General features: G+C 51.2%; 1 protein-coding gene, 1 long non-coding RNA gene and 1 other non-coding gene across 3 annotated transcripts; 2 read left to right on the top strand and 1 right to left on the bottom strand.

Moving 5' to 3' along the window:
• The first annotated feature begins 12 nt into the window (after window positions 1-12).
• Window positions 13-14,725, top strand: LOC142852298 (uncharacterized). The gene is made up of 3 exons (XR_012910950.1): window positions 13-91; window positions 9,631-11,478; window positions 12,889-14,725. It is a non-coding gene; the product is annotated as an uncharacterized LOC142852298 (long non-coding RNA).
• Window positions 5,123-24,702, bottom strand: Cetp (cholesteryl ester transfer protein). Its single transcript, XM_075976933.1, has 16 exons — window positions 24,567-24,702; window positions 23,727-23,841; window positions 19,904-20,038; window positions 19,730-19,800; window positions 19,434-19,521; window positions 18,781-18,850; window positions 18,569-18,629; window positions 16,907-16,998; window positions 15,832-16,011; window positions 15,073-15,123; window positions 11,211-11,378; window positions 8,268-8,335; window positions 7,662-7,695; window positions 7,191-7,260; window positions 5,825-5,910; window positions 5,123-5,365 (listed from the first exon to the last, which is right to left on the bottom strand). Exons 1-16 carry the CDS (start codon window positions 24,682-24,684, stop codon window positions 5,291-5,293), a joined length of 1,482 nt encoding a protein of 493 aa, XP_075833048.1. The 5' UTR covers window positions 24,685-24,702; the 3' UTR covers window positions 5,123-5,290.
• On the top strand, window positions 22,964-23,089 carry LOC142853233 (U6atac minor spliceosomal RNA). Its single transcript, XR_012911151.1, has one exon. It is a non-coding gene; the product is annotated as a U6atac minor spliceosomal RNA (small nuclear RNA).
• Window positions 24,703-25,956: the final 1,254 nt, after the last annotated feature.

Raw genomic sequence — 25,956 nt, 5'->3', positions numbered from 1 at the left:
AGCACTCGGGGAGGGTGCCCGGAAACCGCCGCAGCTTGGCAATCGCCGCTGAGATGCTGGGGCGTGCCACTGTGCCTGCCAGCAAGACGGGGTAAGGTGGGCATCTGCCGGGCTGTGGGTGGGGCCAGGGCGCCGCAGGACCCGCACAGTCCTTTCCTCGCCTCCCTGAGACTTTAAAGGAGGAAGGCAAGAGAAGCCACTGAGCAAAACTTCGTGGAGTTGGGTCCAGAGTCCTGACTTCTGGCTCCAGTGCGCTGCAGGATGACAGCTATTCATCACGGGAGACCTGGCCTGGACAAGCAAGGTCTCCAGCTGTGTCCGCCAGGCCTTGAAGAGCCCCAAGTCAAAGATGCAAGGGTTGCTTAATTAATCCACAGAAGAAAGCTGGGGAGCAGAGCGGAGGGGGGGATGGGAAGAGGTGGGCTGTGAGGAAGGGATTACAGGGCCAGGGTCCGTGCTGGAAAGCTGCTGGCCTTTGCTCTGTTCCAAGTTCTACATCCTGCCCTGCCTCTCTTTTTATATTTTTTTATTAATATTGTTTTTTTATGTTTTATTTATTAAATATTTCCACCTCCTCCCATCCTCCCATTTCCTTTCCACTCCCCCCACTCCCCCTCCCTCTCCAGTCCTAAGAGAAGTCAGGGTGCCCTGACTTGTGGGAAGTCCAAGGCCCTCCCCCCTCCATCCAGATTCTCCTGCCCTGCCTCTTGTCCTGTTCTGAGGAGGAGTGGCCAGACAAGGATGTCAAGTGAACACTGACGGCAGGGTCAGGAGAACAACCATGACCCTAACCCCTCAGGCTCAAGTCCTTTTTTAGTGCTTGCTACATCACCCAAGGCCAGTGGTTCTCAACCTTCCTAAGGCTGCGACCCTTGAAGACAGTGAGTTCCTCATGTTGTAGTGACCCCACCATAAAATTATTTTCATTGCTATTTTATAACTGTAATTTTGCTACTGTTATGAATCACATGTAAATATATGATATGTAGGATATCATATATATATATATATAACCCCTGCGAAAGGGGTCGCGACCCATAGGTTGAGAACCACTGCCGCAGACCAAAAACCCTAACTCCTGAGTCTCAGCTCTGGTACCTGCCTGGTGGCAGACAATGACAGTAGCACCTTCCCATTCCTCCGTGAGAATGGAGGACCAGAAGTTACAGCAAGTGTAACCTGTACCTGAAACTTAAGAAGCCCTTCTATTTCTAGCTCCTCCTTTGGGTCTTGAATTCTTGTGACCTCTAACCTCCTCCCTTCCAAGCCAGAAATGTAGAAAAGTGTTTGATGGGCAGAGCAGGTATCGTTATTTTTCAGTGATTACCTGGATGTCACTCCCAACTTTCCCACCCCTGCCTGGTGTACCTCTAACGCCTTGATTTTAGTGAGCCTCTGTTTCCTGTTGTCAGATGGGAGAGGTTGTCCCGACCTGTGGTACATGGCAGGATGTCTGCTGTGTGTGTGAAAGGAACTACCATCAACAGTAGGACGCAGCTCCTATTTCTCCAGCCGTTCCCTGTTACCTTTCCGTGCTGACAGAGGGGTGTCATGGACACAGACAATTAGCCGCGACCCAGAGAGACAAACTCAGGCCGTATTTAGATGCACTTAAACCCACAAAGCCCCATGGGGGGGGCGGGGCAGGACAGAGATTAACATCTTGTTAACCACAAGGAGAAGATCCAGAGAGGTCATGTGAGAACTGGATCTTGAACCTAGTACCCTTTCCACTACTGTGGAACGAGGTCTACTAAGGAGGGTTTGGGAAAAACTGTTTTCCCAGACTCCCTCTGTTCCGCTTGTGTTATAAGCCTTTATCCTATGAGCCAAAGTGCTGCCATCTTTATGAGACCAGAAAGATACAGGGAAGGTCATTGAACCTTTACCTGAGATTCTGGTCACTCCTCCCAGCCACTTGCAGGAAATTCTACCCTAATTGCTTGAGGTCTCTAAAAGGGGAAAGACTGGGGAGAACTAGGAGAGAAGGCTTTTTCTGTGCAGCTATGGGGAAGCCATCGTCCATCCTGGGTAAAGACTTTTGCAGTGCCGCTTTGGGGTCACCAGTGCTCTGTAAGTAAACCCAATAAACTCGTCGGTTCTGCATGGTGAATGTGACAAAACAGGACTTTGGTTTGTGTTGGGAGTTCAGGAGGAAGGGATAGGTGTTGTTCATATCTCCCCAGGGAAAGAGTTCTCGCAACACTCCAACCAATAGCCTGAGACCTCCATCAATACCAGATTCCTTTGGCCAAAGTGTACACGGTCCTTCTGTGGCGAAACTTACATGGCTATATTCTGTATATGAGAACTGGCCCAAGGTGATAGGAAAATGGAGAAAGGTGAACAGACCCAAGCGTGGACAGAATACAGTTTACTGGAGACTTACAGATAAAAGTATTTCTTGGGGGGGTTGGAGAGATGGCTCAGAGGTTAAGAGCACTGGCTGCTCCTCCAGAGATCCTGAGTTCAATTCCCAGCAACCACATAGTGGCACCCAACCATCTCTAGTGGGATCTGATGCCCTCTTCTGGCATAAATATATATAATACTTCTTTTAAAAAAAATATTCCTCGGGTGACTGTAAGGCAAATGGGTCCCCACACACCAAGGAGGTAAGAAGGGTCCCTTGGGTCCAGCCTGGGCCACTGCTGTTCAGATCTTTAGCGGTCAGCCCATGCAGAGCTTCTGGACTGGGCGTGGGGTGAGGGGGTAGTTTTGTGAGAAAGTCTGGCTGTTTTCTTCTGCTCTGACAAGCATCTGCTCTCTAGGCTACCATTGATACTGCTACATGATCTCTTGGCACCTTTTGGTGAGCTGTAAGTGGCCCCCAGCCCCCAGAACAGACCTGGAGACTTGTTCGGCAATGACAGAGGATACTGGGGGCTACATCTGCCCCCATGGCTCAAGGATGCTTTCCAGGGTTCCAGCAAGGGTGGGGCTTGCAAGAGTGACATTCTAAGGGACTTTTCAAAATGCCCTTAGCAATGCAAGGAGTTCTGAGCAGGGGAGGGGATCTGCCTAGGTGGCAAGCTCTCCTGGTTTTGCTCCATGGCTTTAAGGGAAGGCCTTAGGCTTTTGGGAGCCCCTTAAGGGAGAAGTTTGTTTCACTGGCTTCTAACTGGTGTTTCTGCCCTAGAGGACAACGTTGTAAAGCCTGGAATTCCCTCTACATGCAGGTACAAACACACATACACACCCACACACATCGAGTCACAAGTGCATACACACATGCATTCTCAAGAAGTCAAGTTTACTTGTCTCACCGTAAACTTCATAGCATTTTCTAGAGGCTGGAAAGACCAGTGATTCTCAACCTTCCTAATGCCGTGACCCTTTAACACAGTTCCTCATGCTGTGGTGACCCCCAGCCATAAAATTATTTTGTTGCTCCTACGTAATTGCAGCTTGCTACTGAGCAGTGTCTCAGTTCCAAAGACCATTGGAAATATGCATTTCCCGATGATCATGACCCACAGGTTGAGCACAGTTGTCTTAGACTGTGGTATCAGAAAGGGTATCACACTACATCAACTCCCTGTAGAAAAAAAACAGGCATAAGAGGCACAAATGCAGGGGACAGAAGACAAGGGTGGCCCAGCTTTCTAACGGTCTGTTCTGGGGGTCACCAGTCCATTCCCGATTGATCAGGAGCACATGACCCTTCAGCCGAGACTCTTGAAAAATGCACAAATCTCTCTTAAGTGGCCAATTGCTTCCCAAAGGCTCCACTTTTCAATATGTGTGTTCTGAGGGGTGTGAGACGGTAGGACAAACCATCCCCCTGGGTCAGGGTAGTGGCCATGCCCAGAGAAAACCTTCCACGATGGAGATGGAAGAACCCTCTGTACTAGAGCTTAGGGGCAGGGAGGATGGGGAGGCTAGAAGTCTGCCCAGGGAACCTTCTCTTTGGCATTAAAGTTGAATTGATTTACCTATCCGGAGGCCCTATCTTCCTCTTCTGTGGGAAGCCAGACCTCTGCAAAGGCCTTTGCTCCCTACCACCTTGGATTCTCCCATCCACTTGGCTTTCCACCTCCCCCACCCTGCCGTGTGGGAACCACATGGCACAGGGGATGAGTCAGGAGCTCCATTTGGACTCAGGAAGGAAGCTAGTCAGAGAAGAGCATGGGAGCTTTGATGGTGGGGAACAAAAGGTTGTCAACCCTCATACTTGGGGGGGTGGGGGGGGCCATGATGGGAGATTCTCTTCCCTGACCAGCGTGTGGCTTTGGGACGCATGTGCCCAGGGATCTAAGTCCAGTCGTAGGCTTCTGCAGAGCAATCAGCATGACAACAATGATGAGGCCAGGGAACGAAGCGATTGCTGTGTCTGTCGCTAAGTTAGGGAGTGAATGAATGCTTCTAGACCCCTCATGACCCCTCTGGCTCTAGCACCCTTTTTCATGTGGCTCCTTAGTTAAATTCCTGCTCAGCCCTTAAGATGTGACTTAAGTAGCCTCTCTGTCCCTGACTCCTAGAAGATGAAGGTGTATGTTCAGGTATGGCTTCCACCCTGGGTGTGATCTTCCCTGGTATGAAAGCCTGCTACAAAGTAACTCAGTCAGGGCTTGAGTGCTTAGCCAATCAGAACTTTCTTTGTACCCTGTAGGAGGAGTGGACACCGGCTAGAATGGAGTGCTTCCTCTTCGGACCCTGATGATATCTCGGGTGGGGTCCCTCCTACCTTTGTGGCACCCCGGGGTATCAATGTGACAAGTCTGTCATTGTGGCATTCTGCCCAGCCAGGCTCTGAACTCCTCACATCCGCCAGCATGTTTCCTTCCCTACCCCGTATCCAGATGGAGTATGCGCCTTGATGCTGTGGAAATGGATGGGTGTGTTATATATGCCTTGGCCACTTGGTGTCCCTCGGGCTTCCAGTCTGAATCAAGGGTGGTACACGCAGTGCACGCACACCATGTGAGCTAGGAAAGTAGTTGCTAGAGGGTGGGGGCGATGTCAACATACTCCACAGAGGCTGGCTCTGGAGAGCTGCAAGCAGGGGCACCTACCACAGGGCATTGTCACAGATTGGCTCGACACATGGGCATAATTGGTAAGATATGTCCCTCCCATCCTCTGCCCCCTTGTTCCTCTTCCCAAGAAGGACATTCTCAGATCCTGCACAGAGCATTTAATGGCAGCAGCCTTAATAACTGGGGAAGCAGGGATCCAGTCCCCATCTCCTTGCCCTCTCTGAGCCACACACGAGAGATGCCAGCATTCGGATGTTCTGGTCCCATTGTAAGCTGGGCACACGCTTCTGATCCCAGCCCCGCCACGCCTCCTAGCTCAGGCTCTGCAGGAAGTCCACCAGCAGGTGCTCTGGGAAGCCGAAGTCCATCTGCAGCAGCAGGAAGCCCTGCAGGAGACAGGGGCAGGCTGTGCTGGCTCCTGAGCCACCAGGAGAGAGATGCTTTCTAGTAGCTACCAAACACTCTGAGTCTAGAGTCATCTGAGAGAAATCTCACCCAGGACTGGCCTAGATCAGGTTAGCATGTGGACATGTCTGGGTAGGGGGTGGGGCACTGTCTTGATGGTTAATTGATGTAAGTTGGCTCAGCACTGGGTAGGTAGTTCCAGGCTATGTAAAACAGTTACCTAAGCATGGGCTTGAGTGACCCAGCAAACAGCATCCCTCCAGGGTTTCTGCCTCAAGTCCCTGCCCTGACGTCCCCCTGTGATGGGCTGTAAACTGGAATCAAGCTCTCCTCCTCCGAGCTGCTTTTGGCCAGTGTTTTATCCCAGCAATAGAAATCAAATGTGAACATTATCTGACTGTCTGTCCAAGAGATGGGGCTATGGACGACTCCATACGCACATCACGAGTGATGATCTCAGGGTTGATGATGTCGAAAAGGTCCAGGCCTTTGCTGTTTATGAGGGTTGTCAAGGCCACCTCCAGCCCTAGGCAGGGGAGGGAGCCAAGTCAGCTCTTTTGGGGAAGCAGGACCCAGCCCCAGGCCCAGGTTGGAGCATCTAGGTAGCCCCAGAGGGAAAGGCTGGCACTGATGGTGTTCTGTGAGCCCCTCTCAGTCACCCTGCTGCAGATGCCTCTCCCTAGTCGTCACTCCTCATACCCGGAGCTTCTCAGTACTTTGCAGCCACACAGAAAATCTCTCCATCTATTCCACTGTCTGTGATTCATTTATTTTCTAGTTTCTAGAGTACTGGGATTGAACCTGGGGCCTCACAGTACTGGTCTCCCTCTCTCTCCTAGGTCACACTAAGTTGCTCAGGCAATGCCTGAACTTGCTCCATAACTCAGACAGGGGTTTGCTCCTTTTGCAATCCTCCTCCTGCCTCGGCCTCCCAGATAGATGTCACGACAGGCCTGCACCATCATATCCAGTGTTCCTATAGCTTTAGCATAACCATATTGGTGGGGGAAACTGAGGCTGAGAAAGAGACCAGACACATAGTTTCTCTTCTTTCTGTGTCTACCAAAGACGTGTAGATCAGCAGATATTCAGAGTGAGCGTGTAGCCGACTATGCCTCCTTGTGTGGACGAGAACACAGTTTCTCACAGGGCCTCCTTTAAGGTGCCTTCTACACACCCCTGTGTGAGAGGCTACCACTGGAGTCACTACAAATGAACAGAGATCTTACAATGTCAGGGTTTGCAGGTAATCTGGGGATCAGTAAATCTCATTTTATAGGAAGGGAAACTGAGGTTTACCCTGGGCTCCCACTAAGTGGCTACCTCCAGCTGTCAGGATTTTTTTTTTCCCTGAAATATCCAGTTGCCACTGGGAGACCTGTGTTCTTATTTTTGTTTTATCTTTTGCTCTTTTGAGATAAGGTCTCTCTACATAGTCCTGAGTGTCCTGGGACTCATTATTCAGACCAGGCTGACCTCAAGCCCAAGAAGATCTACATGCTTCTACCTTCCAAGCGCTGAGATTAAAGGTGTGCACCAACACACCTGGCTGAGAACTGGGTTCCTAAAGTGGATTTAGCCAACAGTGAGGAGGCAGAGACAATGCTGTCAGTGAGAGCCAGAATCAGGGGTCTGTGGATCTGATCGCATTACACAGTGCCACCTGGGAAGAGACTGCGGACACCCAATGGTTTGAGAGAAGTACTTCAGGCTCTGTTTGGGAGGGCTCTCTGCAATGAACAATCTAGAAGTGGGAACAAGGTAAAGCCAGACACCCACCCCTCCTTTCCTGGGCCCCACACTTACGAGACATGACCTCGGGGACGCCTACTGTAGAGACCACCAACTGCAGGAAGTTCTGGATGGACTTGGAGCTCTGTCGATCAGAGGCCCACGGTGAATGCTCTTCAGATCACAGAAGTGACCATGAGGCAGATGGCCACAAAGCCTCAACATGCACTCATTCACAGCCCATAAGAATGTACATCTGAACCCAGACACTTGGCTCCTTCCCAGAGGCCCCTTCTAGGCTGTGGCTGTTATCCCATTCCACAGAAGGGAAACTGGCCTCCAGGAGAGGCTACCTATCCAGCATTCCCCTGCCTTCTAATTTAAGTCTCCCCTGATCAATCCCATTTCTGTAAAAACAATGTTCCTTCTGGCAGAGAGCAGGAGAAAAGTTACACAAGAGACCCAGAAGAGTTATATTGCCCATTTTTTTTTTTTACATCCTCCACCTGCTTTCCTCCAGAACTTATTTCTTCCAAGACTACCTACCTCAGCCATGTTGGAGGTAGTCTTTGGTTTAATCCTGAAACAAGAGAAAGGAGGAGGAAACGGAAAGTTAGAACGACTTCATATTAGTAGAACATGTTGACATATACCCATATCGTAGCACTCTTTCCTAGACAGCCTGGGATATACAACAAGATCCTGTCTCAAAAAAGCAATGGCGTGAAGCATAACTCATCTGTGGAACACTTGCTTAGCACACCAAGGCCTCCAGCTTCATCCTCAGCACCCAACCACAGACACAAAGAGAAAAGGAGGGGGTGGAAATCTAGTCCTGCTTCGGACTGGAACCACAGCATCTTCCTTTCTCTGTGCTCCTCTCTTATGTCCAAGGCCTCTACCCTTCAGAACCCTCGCTCTCTATTTGCCTCCCAGCCACCCAGCCTTCTCACGGGCCAGGCCAGGCCAGGCCCTCTCTCCACAGTGATTCTTCTTCCTTCCGATGCTGACACTAGGGAGGGCTCCTAAGTTCTCAAAGGAACCAGCCACAGACCCCCACCACCCCACCCAGGTCCTAGCCCTGGGCTTGACATCACAGGGTCAAGACATGCTTGCTGAGTCCACCCTTTTCCCCTGAGCCAGAAGACATACTGAAAATCCACAAGGCTTAAGGAGAGCTTTTTCTTGGAGTAGGAGGCCTGAACGGTAGCAACAATATCCTGGGGAGAGAAAGAAGAAGCTCTGAGTCAGACCCTCCTGGAAGCAGAGCTCTCTACTCTCTGCCCTGCACAGAGAGGCATGAGGAGCAGGGGTCCTGAGGAACAATGGGAGCAGGCTGAGCCGCTGGTCTTCTGAAAACTAATGGAAGGCTGGAAACATAGCTTAGTGATAGACGGCTTGCCTGGCCTGCCCCAGATTCCATCCTCAGCACTGCATATGGAGATAAAACACAAACATGAATGACGAAAGAAAACATAAATTTACAGGATAAAAAGCCAGCAATAGCCTCTGTGGTGTCTGGAGAGCAGAAAAGGACTTCAAAGAGAAGAACTAAAAGAAACTATTATAGAGAGTTAACTAAGATGGCAATATGAGACATTTTTGCATCAAATACATCCTATAAAAGCAATGGCATTTAAAAAAACAAAACAAAACAGGAAAAAGCCAGGAGGTGGTGACACATGACTTTAATCCCCAGCACTCAGGAGGCAGAGGCAGGCAGGTCTCTGTGAGGTTGAGGCCAGCCTGGTCTACAAGAGCTAGTTCCAGGACAGGCTCCAAAGCAACAGAGAAACCCTGTCTCTAAAAACAAAACAAAACAAAAAGTTGGGGATGCTGTTGGGGAGGTGACTCAGTTGGTGAAGTGCTTGGAGAGCAAACATGAGGAGCAGAGTTTGATCCTTAGCTCCCACATTCAAAGCAGGGCCTGGAGCTGGGTGGTGGTAGCATGCGCCTTTAATCCCAGCACCTGGGAGGACAGAGCTAAGAGAATCTCTGGGGCCTGCTATCTTTGCAAGCTCTAGATTCAGTGAGAGACCCTGCTTCAAAAAAATAAGATACAAGCCAGGTGTGGTGGCATACACTTTTAACTCTAGTGCTCTGGAGACAGAGGCAGGCAGATCTCTGGGTTCTAGGCCAGCCAGAGCCATATAGTATGACTCTTTTCTCAAAAAAACCAAAACAAACCACCAAAAGAAAAGGAAGAAAATGGCGCAGAGCTGTAGAGAAAATACCCAGTGTCACCTCCAGCATCTGGGTGTGCACACACGTGTACACACAGGAGCACATACATATGAATGTACCACATAAACACAGATGAAGCGGGGCTGGGGTGGGGTGGGGATAAGGCTGGAGGAGTTCTGTCAGGGAGCATCTGCCAAGGACGCACAGATCCTGAGTTCCACAGCAGAGGAGGGGATTGAAAAGGCAAAACTGAAGAAAGTTGCCCAGCACCTGTGGCTTTGGATGTAGGACCCTGGTCCTGTTCACACACCCAACTGCTTCTTCCTGGTAGGTCTGAAATGACCAATCACCAAGACTTTCGCAAACCGCTTCCATCCCCCACCTCCAAAGCATAGCCATCCTTCAGGAGAACTGAGGCATCCTCTGCAAGCAGCCAATGTGTTTGCATTTTCACACTCTGGAGATCCAGGACCCTGGATAGCTGCATCTCCAGGAAGGTTCCCTTGGTCAGGAGCTCCAGCATTAAGAACAAGGAGTGAGTTGGAAATGCATGTGTGTTTATTTCTCTGTGTGTCTGTGTGTGTCTCTGTGTGCGTATTTCTCTGTGTCGCTGTGTGTGTATTTCTGTGTGTCTCTGTGTATCTGTATGTATGTCTGTCAGTCTATGTGTGTGTGCGCATATTTCTCTGTGTGCCTGTGTGTGTGCATGTCTGTGTATGTCTGTGTGCATGTCTGTGTGTGTGCATATTTCTCTGTGTGTCTTTGTGTGTGTGTATTTCTCTGTATGTCTGTGTGTGTGTGTGTTTGTGTCCATGTCTGTGTGTCTGCGTGTGTGTATGTGTGCACAAGTGCACCAAACGTTTAAAATTTCATCTCGTTTTTGTTTATTTGGTGCGTGTTCGTCCGTGTGTAGGACATTATGAACGTGGCAGGCCAGAGAGTAACCCCCACCCGCTGATTTTCTCCTTCCACTGTGTGGGTCCCAAGAACTGAACTGAGTCGTCTCTTTGGCCTAATTGAAGTACTTTTATAAGATTAAAGCATATAACTAAGGAGTTAGTTTGTTGCTGTTTTTGAGGAACTTGTCAGAAGGAAACCATCTGTCTCCATGGAGATGGGGTGCGGTCCTGGGCCCTGGGCCTGTGTGTCATTGAGCTTCTTCTTTCAAATGTCAGCATTTCTGTGATGGGCTTCACTACTTTTGCCTTTAGGATTGGGGGGGGGGTATTTTTTGATTTGGGGGTGTGTTTTTTTTCCCAGTCAGGGTCCCCTGTTAGCCCAGGATTATCTTTAATGCACAGTCCTAGCCTAGCCTTCCAACAGTGAGATTATAGGAGTAGACATCCTGCCTGCTATCTTTAGAGACTGAGCTACTAGAAAACACTGAGGAAACCAGACTAACCCTCAGCGCCTTCATTACAACTATCCTAGCATCCACGCTCACGTTTCTGAGTTTATGAAATGTAGCCACTCAGAGGGGGCTTGGTCACCAGTCCTGGCCTTGTTTTATGTGGCTGTGATATAAGGAGAAATGCCAGTGTGTCCTTGATTGTGGTGCCACCCTGGCCTTATATGGGAATCTCAGCGACAAGGCCAGCATGTACACACACTATGCTTTTTTCCTAAAACCCACAACATGGGAAAGTGGAAATCCATATGATCTGAGAGGATGTGGACAGAGGCAGATGGTGACAGTCTGAGATCTAAATGACAAATATCTGTGTGCCAGTGCTCCGCTTAGGGGAGGACCAGTAAAGCCGGAACATCTTGTCGAACACCTCCTGGCTCAGGTCCCACAGTTTCGATGAACATGAGCCATGGGTAGGAAACAGTGAATCCCGGCAGAGGTGGTGGAAAGAATCGATAGATTTAGACGAGGGCCGGTGCTCCAAACCCCTGCACCCATCTCACCTCTTCAAAAGTGTGAGCTACGGAATCTTGCCCATCCTTGTGTGGGAAGATAAATTCCATCACTACAGGAGAACTGACCACGACACCTTTGTTCTGGCAGGAGATTGTGGGCCTCCTCGGGCAGTGGACGGTGACTCGGCCGGGGCTAGTGAGGAAGCCACTGAACAGCTGTGGAGAGACGGGGATCCCATGGAACAGAAGAAACCATCAGAAGGGCTGTGGCTACTGCCCTCAGAGGCTGGAGGGATCAGACTGGCTGGAGTCCCGGGTGAGTATAAACAGCTTGGGGCAGTGGCTCAGGCTCTGAGCTGCACCTCAATACTCACTTAACAGTAACACGGCAAGACATTAGCGTTTGCCTGGAGAGACCAGCTCAGCAGTTAAGAGCTGGCTGCTCTTCCAGAGGACCCTGACCTGATTCCTAGCACCTACATGGGCTCACATCAGTCTGTAATTCCATTCCAGGGGATCTCACTCCCTCTTCTGAAATCTGTGGGCACCAGGCACATATGTGGCAGACATACAAACATGCAGGGAAAACACTCACATACATGGAAGTAAGTTTACATTAAAAATTAGAGTAAGTTAAGACTTTTGCCCCTCCTCAGGCTCTCGGTTTTGTTATCTGTATGGGGGACAGAAAATACTGCTGCTTCTCTGCCACCTCCAGGGGCATGAGAGGGACACAGTCACTTAGCTTTGTGGGCCTCACTTTTCCTGATCTGTGAAATAGGGGTGACAACAGTGGGGAATAAATAAGATCGCCAACATACAGAGCCGAGAGCTGGTCCTACTGGGGACCCAGTAGAGGTGACGACAAGAATAAAGAGGTGTTTTTGGGGGGGGGAGGGTTGCCTTTTTTTAAGCCTGATATGGTGGCACATGCTCGTAATCCCAGCACTCAGAAGGCAGAGGCAGGTGAGTCTGAGTTAGAGGCCAGCCTGGTCTACAGAACGAGTTCCAGGACAGTCAGAGCTACACAGGGAAACCCTGTCTAGAAAACACAACACACACACACACACACACACACACACACACACACACACGAGAGAGAGAGAGAGAGAGAGAGAGAGAGAGAGAGAGAGAGAGACAGAGAGAGAGACAGAGACAGAGAGAGACAGAGAGAGACACAGAGAGACAGAGACAGAGAGAGAGAAAGAGAGAAAGAGAGAGAGGGAGGGAGAGATTTTAACAGCTTGCTGTTGTTTCTAATGATATTTGTGGGAACCTTACTAACTTCAGCTCTGATCAGGAACTGGATTCAAGCAGAGAGCCAAACACACCGGGTCTCTACCAGCAAAGCCCAGCACTCGTTCTAGAATCCCCAAACGAAGCATACAATTACAATTAGAGTATGTGAAAGGGGAGAGGGACCAGGCCCAGGGTACAAGAGTCTTGGACAAAGGATCTGACTTAGACCAGGAGGTGGGAGAGGCCCACCCCATAGACAGAAAAGAATCAGGTGGGGGAGGGAGGGAGGGGGGACGGAAGAGCCGGCAAAGGCCCTGTGGGTGGAGCTTTGCTCACGCAAGGAAGGCAGGGGGCAGGTCTGCTGAGCAGAGCTGCAGAACCGGCAGCCAATGGGACTGGGCCAGCAGCTTCTCCCAAATGCTCCACTAGGCCAGTGAGTGCCCCAAATAAGAAGCTTTACCTAACACAAAGCTGAACTCAATCCTAGGTTCTGGAGACAGGCTTTCCGGGGACCCAGCTGAGAAGTGAAGCTGGGACTCAGCTGAGTGGTGAAGCTGTACGCAGCGAAGCCCCGGGACACCGTAGAGGGTATGGCACTGAGGTGCGCGTCCCTGAGCTTTGGTGTTCTCTGAAATTGGTAAGGTGTACAGCTGGGAGCAAGCCATTTCCTGTCTGTGGGAGAAATACTGAGACTACCCTCGCCAAAGGAAACCACATGGAGGAAACCACATGGAGGTTCAAGTGGCGTAGAGGTGCAGACGAGGAGGGCCCAAGCATGGTGGTGAACACTTGCAATCCCAGCGACAGCAAGGTCAAAAACCGGAGAGCAGCCTCGGCTACATGCAAAATTTGAGGCTAGCACGAGTCTTCCATATGGTGAAGCCCTGTCCTCAGACAACAGCAGCGACGATAGTAGCCACACCGGAAGTAAACAGAGCAAAGCGCAATCCATGAAAGCCAGGACTGAAGGATGCATTTGTGATTCTGTCTGGCAAGGCGCAGGACTTCCTGAGCTGAACATTTAACATAAATACGTACCGCATCGTGCTTTCCCCCTCAATTTACAGAACCAAGCCTCTTCTGGCCTGGGTTTAACTTACTTCGCTCAAGGAGATTTATGTATGCTTTGTTGTGCGCGTGGAATTGAGTTAATTAGCAGCAGAATAGTTTCCACTAGATTGTGCTACTCTTGAAGATGCCTAAAATAAACCCTCAGGGACAGACTCCAGAAGTTTGTACCAACAATGGCTACTGAGTTGTGTTGAACTGAACTGTCTTCTTGCCTCCCGAGGCTCATCTCTCTGCAGCCTGTTCCTGTTGAGGTTGCAGAGACCCCCACAGTAGCTGGGCCCGGGGTTGGAAATGGGAACCAAGAGAAGTGGACAGACTAACTCTACAGTAGCGTGGATGTCATGATGGCGCTTGGGGTGGGGATGAGGGAGGACAAATCAGAGGTTTGCCTGTGTTCTGAGTTGCATCTCTGGAAGGAAGAAGCAGCCTAGGCTGGGAACGAAAGACAGGAATTTCAGAAAGGAAGGGCTGTCACTGCTAGGCCTGGAAGACACCCAAGGTGGAGCAGGAGGGGGTGAGTTGGGACAGCAGCAGAAGGGAGCTCTGTTGGGGCCACTCTGGGAGAAGCAGTTACAGAGAGTTACTGAGTTTGTGGAAAGGGAGGGGGCGGGAAGCTGGGAGAGCACCTGGAAAATTTAGGGTGGTGTGAAAATACCCAAGCAACCACCACAGCGGGTGGATGAAGTGGGATTTCCCTCAGTATGCACGCTGTGATTACCATTAATGAATAAAGAAACTGCTTTGGACCTATAGCAGGGCAGAACTTAGCTAGGTGGGGAAAACTAAACTGAATGCTGGGAGAAAGAAGGGTGGAGTCAGGGAGAAGCCATGTAGCCCCACCGGAGCAGGACAGAACTTTACCCAGTAAGCCACTGCTACATAGCGATACACAGATTAATAGAAATGGGTTAGATTAATATGTAAGAGTTAGCCAATAAGAAGTTAGAGCTAATGGGCCAAACAGTGATTTAATTATTACAGTTTCTGTGTGATTATTTCAGTTCTGGGCGGCCAGAACGAACAAGTGGCCTCCCTCCAACAGGTGGGGAGTGAGTCCATGAGAAGGCTGGAGGAGTTTACCCAGACAGGGCTTTGGTCCCTTCAAGATTAGGGCCTTGCCTTGAGAAACGGGTTTATTAGACATCACCGCTCAGCAGAGGGAAAGCTGTGCTGTTCAGAGAGCACACTCTGAGGCTGGGTCCAGAGTCAGTAGTGAGTAGTCACAGCCTAATGTCCAGGCCCCCTGAGAGAGCCTGGAGCTAATCCTGGGTTCCACCCTCCACCCTCCACCCTGTGGACTCGGTATGGAGCAGGGGTACGGGGTATAATCTTTAGAGTCATCATGGCTCGCAGGCTGCCCTGTCATTCACTAGGCTGTCCAGTGGGAGAATGGCGCTCAGAACAGTGTCGGGCTCTCAGGGCTCTATGAAGTTCCAAATGAGATGATAGGTAGACAGCCTTAGCTCAGACTGGACACCCAGGAGCTTGTCCTTGCTCATATGTGTGTCCCCATTGCTGAGACTGGTTGGGGATAGGGGAGCTCCTGAAGTAGGGGCAGGATCGGGGTGCATAAGCCAAACCCCAAGTAACAAGAACTTACCTCCGGAACAATTTCCCGGTTAGGGTTGAAGTGCCAAGTCTCTAGCACTGCCTACAAGAGAAAGGTGATTGAGGGTGGGGTTACTCCTCAGAAAGACACTTCAGAGTTGGGGTGCAACGTCCTGGATTGGACCCCTCCTGAAACTCAACCCCCAGATTAGATCAGGGAAGGGTATAGTATAAGAAATCCTGACCTAGCTGGAGGCTTGTGACACCCAGGCTGCAGGGCCTTGCTGTCTTCCCTGTAAGAGCCCAGTCCCCCCCCCCCCGCCCCATTAATTCACAGGCAGGTGTGGGCTGTAAGCCAGCTAAGCAGCCGTGGAAGGTGCTGGCTTGTGAGTCACCTCTTGAGCTGTCGAGGATAAGCTACCTATCCTCTCGGGCTTCTTTGGATTTCTTATTTTTGGCTGAACGCTTTTGCATACACAGAGCGGCAACCCTGCTCACCTGCAGCCAGTGCAACAAAAATGGCAGCAGCAGCGATGCTAACAGCAGGTAATTTGCATAACCACAATGTGCCAAAAATATCTGTAATTACATCTGCCTGTCTACTGTCTCATTGATCAGTGACTCTTTTACACCACACATAGTGGGCACCAAAAAATGCTAGAATATATATTATGGCTGTAGCTTCGGTGGTTCATGGCTCCTCTGACCGATACCCAAAGTTCCCTTTAGGCTCTCCCCAACCCTGGGTGGGGATGAATGCATATAGACCCTCACACACATGGTTGTCCCAGCTGTCCAACCTGCCCCTTACCCTGAGCTCTGCCTCTGCCAGGTTGAGTTGGAGACGACCATCCTGGAAGGCGACTTTGGCTAGGGAGTCAAGGACTTGCTCAGAGAACCAGAAGTAGAGCATTCGGGTGTCCCCCAGCAGCGTGGGCGAGAAGGAAGGGAGGGGGCGCACCTCGGAGATGTTCTTGTAGATGAAATGGCCCTGGAAGAAACTGGTATACTTGGTGCTCTTCTCCTGAGCCCTGCCAGGCTCAGGAGCCGGGCTCAGGGAGTAGAGCGGAGCTTTGGAAGGCAAAGCGTCTAGTCGAAGACAGATGGGGAAACTGAGGAACACCTGCACTCAGTGACTGCAGCTAAAGTGCCCGATAGGCTCATAGCACAGGGTGAGGTGTCAGGTGGGCTTGGTCACCACTTCCCAGGCTGGCACTCCACCAAAGATGATAGTCAGAGCAGCTGGACCGTGGTCTCTATGTTCCTACCCTGGCTACCACCCCTGTGCCTTCAGGGAGCTGACAGTCCATGGCCACTAGCCCCAGCCAACAGAGTGAGGAAGACGAGCCACTAGCAGTTCGTGCCCACTGACAACAGCCAACCACATGTGGTGGAGGGTCTTCATGGGCATCCACACCCTCCTGAGGTGTTCCTTTTGGTCACTTTCTCAGAGTTCTGTAACACCCAGGCCTTAGTCAGGTTCACAGTTCCATGGAATGACCTTCTCAGCTAGGTGACCATCTTTCACACCCATAGGGTGTTAAAAGAGTGGGTGTAGTATTCAGTCACAATATAGCTGTGTTGTGCACACCGACACATCGGCCAGACACATCTGCATCGGCCAGAACCCCCAGGCCGCTCCCCGAGGAGGCTGATTAGCTGTGAGCGTCAAGCTGTTCTCTTGGGTCTCTGTTATAATAGTACGACCCATGTCTCAGGTCATAGGAGCCCAGGGTTTTCGTCAGATCCTATGGGGGCAGTGGCTAGTGTTTGGAAGGCCAGAAGGCAAATAAACATTTTGCAATGGAGTCAGTGCTGATCAGGGTATGGGGCACATGGACCCAAGAGTACAACAGGAGAAGTCCTGCCCCCTTTAATGTGCCTACCTTATGATGGGACTCAAGGTAGGTGGCCGTGATGACGGGTGATCTCGTCAAGGAAATGTCCACCCCGATGTCTCCATCTGAGAGGATGTTGGCTGTGGGGAAGCAGGGGTCAGATGGACCTGTGGATGGGGCTGGCCCTGGTTAAGGGGTTCTTTGCTCCTAAGTGCTTCAGAGAGAAGCTCCCCTCTGTGGAACAGTCCCAGAACCAAGGGTGGACCCTATTCTACTCTTTTCTCTCAGCGACTATCTGTCTGGGCAGCTTCACGCTGAGGAAGGCCTTGGGGCAGAAGGGTTCAGAGTTCAGGCGCAGGCTGTAACCCCAAACTCAAACTGGGCGTGGCAACAGCTGATGATGACCTAACCCTCTTAGGGACCCTTGTCCTCACCTCTGAGGATGGCACCTGTTTCAGGGCTGTGTTCATTTAATTCATTTGTGCCAACGTGTGAGCGAGCTAGCTTGCAACACTGTGAACGATTCTAATCTTTCTTCTTAATCTTCTCCCACATCCTAGAGGGGGCTACAGCTGACAAAAACCACTGATGCATCTGCAGTCCCCAGGGGCTCTATAGCCACTGGTCCCCGCTAGTCAGTATGGAACCCTGGCCTCCCAGCCCAGCTGAGCTCTGTGTCTCTGTCCCACCTCCACTTCTCCCTGACGGACAGGACCATCCCGTGTTTCACAGAAGCAGGAAGGCTCCTAATCCAGGTTTGCCCCGTGGTGGGGAAGGCAGCCGGCCCACCCACACTGTGTGGCTACTCTGCATCCTGGACAGAAGGCTAGGATGCTGCCCAGGACACCTGGGGCTGTGTGGAGGTCTCCCCTCCTAACTCATCCTTCAGAGGTCCCCACTTGACCTGGAGCTTCGCTGCATTTATTGCCCTTATTCAGGGAGCAAGGACTGCGTGGCCAGGCCCAGTGATCAATTGCTAAAGGACCAGCTGTTCGAATCCTCTCCTCCATTTCTTGCTTGGAGTGTGGGGAGTGTCCTGTTGGCTTATAAACCAGTCATCGTTAGTAAAACAGGGCTAGGAGGACTGCTTAGCTAGAAGCCGACTGTTGGTGAGAAGTAGGTCACTAACCGTGGCTCTCTGTCTGTTGGTACCAGACAGGACAGGACTGCCCAATCCTTACAGTATCCAGTCCTCTCTCTGTGTTCCTTCCAGTGACATAGGAATGTCCTTACAGGACACCACAGTTCCAATGGTTCCTTCCATGTTATACAGCCTCGTGGGAGCTCCCCCATGGCTCTAGGCCTGGTGGGAAGGTAAGGTGAGATTGCAATCCCCTCGGTGAGATCTCCTTCTCACCATTCATTATTTTCTGCTGAATGCGTAGTTGCTGCTGCGCTTAGCCTTGGGAGAACGGGAGGCTGATAAATCTAATTGTGACAATAAGCATTGGCAACGGCCCAGCTGTTGTCTTGTATTTTTTGAATTCCCATTTGTTTTTCAGTCAATTTCCTTGCTACCCTGTGGGGTAAGATGCTGTTATCACCTCTCTATTACCAACAGGGAAACTGAGTCTCAGAGATTCAGTGTCTTACACAAGGTCAGCTTAAAAAGTTGCACCTCCAAAAGGAAGTGCCCCTCAGGACAACAAAAGTCACATAAAGGAGTGTCTGTCCCGATGCCCCACAATAAACCACGAGGACAGAACTCACCAGCCCTGGTCTGGACAAAGTCAGCCATGATGTTGGATATGACGTTGATTTCCTTGCAGACCTGGAGTAGACAGCTCAAGCTGTTTATCAGGCAGGCGAAGAGGCCAGAGAAGAGGCAGGCAGTACCTCTTTCTAGCTGTGTCTGAGCGGATGCACTGGGAATGAGTCGGGAGGCAGGTTCCCAGGCTCAACACTGGTCTGGCTTCACCTACCTGTGCCTTCAGGACCAGCTTCAGGGTGAAGGAGATGATATTTGTGAACAGCTGCTTGATCCACCCAGGCCTGAGGGGACCAACCATTACAGTGAGTCTCCACGTAGTTACGTGCATGCTTTGGGCACCTACTGTATGCTGAGCAGCATCCAGGGCTGCCCTGCCCTCGGAGTCCTCCAAGAGAGCTCAGGAAGTAGACATGAGCATCCCCACTTCACAGAGGAGAACACTGGACTCAGAAGGCCTGGAACCCAAGTGTCAACCCCACTGCTAGAGTAGGCTTTCCCTGGAGGGCCCACTTCCTGTCTATCACACCTTTACCTTCCCTGCATGTGGGCATGCTGGAGTCTGCATCCATGCATGAACCCATTTGCTGAAGGGCTGAGAGATGGCTCTCTCCAGTGCCCAGACACCAGCTCCCCTCCGTTATCCACACTTGTTATTGATTGGGCTTCTCTGAACCTTGCGATCCTCTCTGTGCAATGAGCTTAGAACGCTCTTTATCCCATAAAGCATTCTCAGCAATGGAGCTGTGGCTGTTGTTGAGTTTTAAGGGCCCACTAATGGGAAGGGACTGGAAATGACATCTCTGAGGAGGGGACGCACTGACAGCACTGGGGAATAAGAAGGGGTTCCCGGAGATGGTGACTTACTCGCGCTCGCCTTGGAGGTGCAGGAGCAGCTTATGGAAGGAGATGGAGCAGTCGGGGGCATTAGTCCTCACACTGCCAGAATCACAGGCTGCAGAGAACCCAACACCCATGAAGGCAGCCTGGGCTACCCGGCCAGCACCCATGGGCAGTCAGGGAGCCAGAAGCTGGGCCAGCTCTGGGCTTCCTGTCCCGCAAGCTTTCCCAGCTTGTCCCTCCAGAGGCCTCAGAGCACCCATCTCTTTGGTTGTCCATCCCTGAGCCTGGTCCCTCCCACCTTCCCAGAGGAGCCAGCATACTCAGCTGTGTGTTGATCTGGAGGTCGATGGCCGACTCAATCTCAAAGTCGACGGACTGCTCAATGTTCAACCTGCAAAAAACCAGGGCCCAACACCCTCACTAAAATGTCCCTGTGCTCCTTTATTGTCACAGAGAAGCCAGCAAGTGGTTCAACAGCTACTGGGAATGCTCACCCCCAGGCGCCCTTGTAGCCGTAGTTCAGGGTCCCCTTGAAGGTCGCGGAGGCATTCTGAATGGAGACATCAACAGATCTGGCCTCCACCAGCTCAACCTGGCTGCTGGCAATGGCCAGGTGGCTGATCTGGATGCTATGAAGATAGATGATAGTAAGGAGGGGCACTGTGGGCAGGAAGGGGCTGTCCCTGCCTCGCCACAAGCTCAATAGGCCCTGCCCCGTCCTACTGTCCTGGTGCTAAATGCACCCTGGAGTCAACTCCCAGGAACCTGGGTCTCCAGAAAAGCACCCAAAGGTGCTCCTCACTTTGCCTAAGAGGCTGGGGAGGGTATAAGACTGGAAAAAGACCCCCACTCAAAAATTACGTCCTAATCCACAGAGGGGATCATGCAGGTGTGGGGACATTAAAGTGTGAAGGACTCTAAGTCTCCCGGGTGGATGTAAGTTAATCACAAGTCCCACTGTTAGACAGTGGGAAGGGGAGGCAAGAGCAGACATGTGACCAGGGAAGATGGGCAAGGATGCAGCCCTGATGTTCTTAGAGAGCGAGGTGTCAGAAGCCTAGGCTGGGGTGGCCTCTAGAAACTGCACAGGGCAGAGTACCGCACGTCCTTATGACCTCAGAAACGCTCATGCCAGCACTTCAAACCTAGCTCAATGACACCTGTCCTACAACTGCAAGATAAGCTTAAAGCCACCAAATGTACACTGCTTATTATGATAGCAAGTAAGAAATGACACAGAAGCTTCCTGGAGGTAACACTAGTGAATGGATGAGGGGGACCTTGTCCTTGTTGGGGAGACCTTGTGAACCACCTACTGCCACAGATGTGAAGTGTGCTCTGAGGGGAAGAACTGTCGAGTATCTGTGCGTGTGTCCTGGCTTCATCCTCATAGCCACGCCAGGACATGGTCACTGCGGCAGTGCCGATCTGAAGTAGAGTGGCCCAGAGAGTTTGCGTGACTTCAGAGGCTTCTGTGGAGCTGCAATTTCATGTTAGGCCTGCCCTACCTCAAAGCCTGCATTATACAGACCTCTGGGATAGATGTTAGCAGTGAAAAGCCAGGTATTACTGCTTGGCCTTTTGTTATTTTTTTTTTCTCTCTCTGGTGTGTGTGTGTGTGTGTGTGTGTGAGAGAGAGAGAGAGAGAGAGAGACAGAGACAGAGACAGAGACACAGAGAGAGTGTGTGTGTCTCTCTGTGTGTTCCTGTGTATTCAGGTTCATGTGGACATGCGTATGAATGTGGAGGCCGGAGGACAACCTCTGGTGCCATCTGCCTTTTTTGTTTGTTGGTTTTCGACAGAGTCTCTCACTGGCCTTGGACTTACCACCTAGGTTAGGCTGGCCAGCCACTGTGCCTCAGGGATCTTCCTGTCTTCAGTTCCCCAGTACTGGGATTCCAAGTGTGTGCCACCACATCTGGTGTGTGTGTTCGCGTGGGTGCATGCATATGTATATGCATATGCGGAAACCAGAGATCAATGTCAGGTATCTTCTCAACATTGTTTAGAAGACAAGGGTCTCTCACTAAACCTGGAACTCACCAATTGTCTAGACTAGTTGGCCAGTGAGCTCCAGGGATCTTTCTGACAGGTTGTGTTGGATAGTTTTATGCTAACTTAACACAGGCTAGAGTCATCAGAGAGAAGGGAGCCTCAACTGAGAAAATGCCTCCATAAGATTGCAGCCAAGGCTATGCAAAGAAACCCTGTCTAGAAAAACAAAACAAACAAACAAAAAGACTGTATGTAAGCCCATAGGGCATTTTCTTAATTAGTGATTGATGAGGGAGGGCCCAGGCCATTGTGGGTGATGCTATCCTTGGGCTGGTGGTCCTGGATTCTATTAGAAAGCAGGCTGAGCAAGTCATGAGGAGCAAGTCTGTAAGCAGCACCCCTCCATGGCTTCTGCATCAGCTCCTGCCTCTAGGTTCCTGCCCTGACTTTCTTCATTAATGGACTATTATGTGGAAATTAAGCAAAATAAACCCTTTCCTCCCCAAGTGCTTTTGGTCATTGTGTTTCGTCTTAGCAATGGTATCCCTAACTAAGACACAGGTGCATGCCATGCCCCTGTATTCGCTTTTTCCATGGGTGCTGGAGATCTGAACTCATCCTCTTCCGTGTGTGGTAGGCATTTTACAAACTGAGCCATCTCCCCAGACCTTTCCTTCCCCATTACATTTTATTCTGCTCCCTTCACAGACAACAGGGTGAAGAATCCCATTGAACACAGTGATTTCAGCCACAGCCAATCCCTAGTCCCCGATCCCCCATTATCTAGCCTTGCTTGTGTGGGCAACACTTACATAGAAATGAAATCTATTCTCGGGCAATCTGGTCTAGACTGCAGCTAATGTGTTAAAGCCTCTCTCTGCCTGTCTGTCTGTCTGTCGTCTGTCTCTGTCTCTCTCAACAGGGTTTCTTTGTGTAGCCCTGGCTGTCCTGGAACTTGCAATGTAGACCAGGGTGACCTCCAATTCACAGAGATTATCCTGCCTCAGCCTCTTGAGTGCTGGTATTAAAGGCATGTGCCACCACCGCCCAGGTAAGGTTGTACCTCTTTTAACAATTCCCAGGACACTGCTTGCTGTGACACAGGACACGGGTGTCATTGTCCTCATTATACAGAAAGACAAACTGACACTCCAGGTCAAACAGAGCCCTGCCTGCCTCTGTGTCCCTCTCATTCCACCTGTAGGTGTCCTCAGAGTGTCATTCCAGCACGGCCAGCACCCCCTAGTGGCTCTAAAGAGGGGCAGGTTCCTGTTCCAGCATAGGACTGATCATTGTACTGGGTCTGTTTTAGGGGTCTGGGGAAGAGAACGTTGGTTGGTTTTAAAATAAAGATAAGGTCCAAGAACAGTGTCTTCCTAGGTTTGGGGCCTTAGACACATTGAAAGCTGAGTCCGAGGAGCTGAGCTTACGGCTCAGTTGTGCCTGCTGCAGTGTGTGTAGCCTAACCCCTGTCTGCTTTTTCTTATTTGTTAAAGGGGGGCTCTTAGGGAGATGCAATCATGAAAATGTAAAACACAGCTTAAAAAGCATCAGGACTGAGTTGTATGGAAGGAGAGAAGGTTAGCACTCCCCTTGACAAGGACGGAAGAGGCCCTTGGGCCTAACAACGCACATTCGGTTAAGGCACTGCCACCTCCTTCGTGGCACCTAACTGCTGCTTTTTGACAGTTGTGTGGCTTGAGCAGTCTGTGGGGCCACTGGCAGTGGGACCAGGATTTATCCCTAGTGTATGAACTGGCTTTTTGGAGCCCATTCTCTATGGAGGGATACCTTGCTCAGCCTAAATAGAGTGAGGGGTGAGGGCCTTGGTCCTGCCTCAAAGTGATGTGTCAGACTTTGTTGACTCCCCATGGAAATCCTTACCCTCTCTGAGGAGTGGGTTGCAAGGGGGGGGACGTGGAGGGAAGGTGGGAAGAGAGGAAGGAGGGGAGGTAGGGGGAACTGGGATTGGTATGTAAAATGAGAAAAGATTGTTAAAAAAAAAATCAAGTCCACAGCCTGATCTCGGGCCTGACTATGATCCCAGTCAAGTCAGAACAGTCTGGCCAAGAAACCTCAGTGTGCTATCTCTCTGCCTTATCCCTCTAGCCCAGCTGAAAGAGGTTTTCGAGGCCCGACTCCCACAGGGGCTGCTGTGGAGGTGAGTTCAAGCCAGTTGCTCTGGGATCCCCTACACTTGGACAAATTGAAAGCAGGGGAGGGCACATCAGGTCGGAGCATCATCAATCGTGCCGTTTTTCCTCCCTGGGTCCACAGGGTGTCCCAAGTCCTTCCCCTTCAGCCCCAGCCCCGCCACTCACTTGTTCAGACCATACGTGACTCGGCCAAGGAGCATCATGGACCTCTCCCCCTTGATGTCTGGGTAGGAGGCCCTCTGGAAGGCTGTCTGGAGGACCTTGGCTGTCTCCTGGTTCACTGGAAGGAGAGCTGAGTGAAGGGCTGCGAGCTGGGCACGCCTCACCTCCCATCAGCTGAGCCCAGACCACTGTCTGGCCTCTCTGGGAGAGGCCCATGTCCCCGAGACAGGCCTCTGGGTGGGAACTGAGGTGGGGCAGTACTCAGGAAACACAGAACTTTTTCCCAGATCCTGTTCTTACCCCAGGGCTAGACTTCCCAACATGTAGGAGCTGCGTGATTCTGGTCTAGCTCCAGCGGTCCCAGACCCCTGGCTCCCAATACGATTAATATGGAATATTCTGTGTAGAGAACACAACTTAAGCTCCCTACATCCTCACCAGGCTGAGTCCCAGAGAACACAGGAGAGCTGAGGTCACACGGCAGTTGAGGACAGGTGCCTGACTCTGGCCATAGTTGGCCTACTATCACCAAGGACACATAATCCCCAGCTTTGCCCCGAACCTGATTCCCCCAGGTTCTCTCGACTGCAGACTGACTCAGGGTCCTCAGAAAACCATGCATTTGGCTCCTTGAAGTCTAGCAGGGACCAACAACTTTGATCTTGAGTGTGCAGTCAGAGGAGAAAGGCGAGCCCTCGTCACAGCTCATCCCTTTCCTTCTCCCTCTCTTCTCCCCGTCCCTCTCTGCCCTCACCCCCAAGCTGCCAGGGTACAGCCCTACTCCAGTACTGGCTTCTGATCCCAGCAGACGTCCCTACAGGACAGAGATAGGCAGGCACTTACACACCAGAAGGGCAGACTTGGTGATGCGGCACACAATGCCCGCCTCATACGAGGTGCTGGTAGAGCAAGCACAGGCATTTCCTAGCAGGGCCAGGCTCAGGAGCGTGACAGCTAGCATGATGCCCCGGCAGCAGTGGCCAGTGGCCTGGCTGGACAGCCTGCACGCCTATATATGTGTTTGCCCAGCCCCCGTGAGCTTCCAGGAAGCAGCGGTTTTCTGGCTTCAAGGGTCCACCTCTTTCCTGCCTAGCACCTCTGACCTCCTCTGGGGTCAGCTCTGGGTCTTTGACCAGGGCTCCCTACCCTTTGCTCATCCGCCCTTGAGCACCCGCACCCTCCTATGATAATACTTCCTTTCATTTATCCCCCTCCAGCCTCAGATAAGTTCATCTAAACTTTGTCTCTCACTTATCATAAATAGAGAAGCCAGAACACAGTGGCCATTAAATAGTGGCTTCAAGCTCTTGCTGGAGCCTGCTGTCCACAGTGACCTAAGCTGGAGGTTTGCTGCTGCACGTCAAAGAGGCAGATGGGCTTCTTGCCTGGTAGGGACCTGAGTCCCAATCTCTCTCTCCTTTACTGTCTTCTGAAAGATCAAGAACCTGTGGGAGTGTGGCAGTAGCTTCCTGGACTACTCAAAGTGTACCTCAGTACCTCACACCACCTTCCACCCCCCAGACGCTTGTATAGCCTGCTCTTTGGGATGCTCCAGTGAGTGAACTTGGAGTTCAGTTCCTTATACCCTGATAGTCTTGAGGAAAAGGATAAGGCCCAGAGAGGGAGGGGAGCTGGCACAGGTCACATGGCAGTTGGTGACAGCTTTTTCTAGGCATTCAGGTCCTGGGTCCACATCTTTAAGGGTTTTGAGAACCCCCACTACCCATCCCAGAGGGGTTAGAGCATACCCTAGGCCCCCATGCTGGTCTCCACTCAAGATATCCTCACCATTACCATTCCTGGGATCAACATCTTCTGGATTCTCAATCACTAGGGCTGTGAGGCTTTCATGTCCTTAGCTCCAGGTGCCAGAGAAAGAACAAGAGGGAACATCACCAGACCCAGGCCCATGCCAACTGTCCTAGAAACCCCAAAGAGCCCTACGAGGCAAAGAAGAAGTCTATGCCCAGTGGAACATAGCATTAAGGGGCCTACGCCAAGGAATCCATGGTTCAGTGTCTGCCTGCCTGCCCATTTAAACTCTGTTCCACATGCTGTGGGACAGTAGCAGGCGCCTACCAGCTACAGTGAGGGATGAGAGTGACCAGACCTCAGCAATTGCAGCTTTGTTTCTTCTGGTCAGGGCCCACCCTGGCCACCCTCCCTCCTTTGCCAGTCACTCGGCACAGCATCGTTCACCTTGGATGAGTACCAGTACCTTCTGAAAATTTCA

The sequence above is a fragment of the Microtus pennsylvanicus genome, chromosome 6, assembly GCF_037038515.1.
Source record: "Microtus pennsylvanicus isolate mMicPen1 chromosome 6, mMicPen1.hap1, whole genome shotgun sequence".
Classification (NCBI taxonomy): Eukaryota; Metazoa; Chordata; class Mammalia; order Rodentia; family Cricetidae; genus Microtus; species Microtus pennsylvanicus.
This window is presented reverse-complemented; position numbering and strand designations above follow the sequence as displayed.

Excerpts from the sequence above, each read along its gene's own strand:
- Cetp (XM_075976933.1), bottom strand. The coding sequence starts at position 24,684 with ATGCTAGCTGTCACGCTCCTGAGCCTGGCCCTGCTAGGAAATGCCTGT. Across the intron at positions 20,039-23,726 it reads GTCACGTATGGTCTGAACAA|CATCCAGATCAGCCACCTGG; the intron begins GTGAGTGGCGGG and ends CTATCTTCATAG. Across the intron at positions 16,999-18,568 it reads CTTTGTCCAGACCAGGGCTG|CCAACATCCTCTCAGATGGA; the intron begins GTGAGTTCTGTC and ends GCTTCCCCACAG.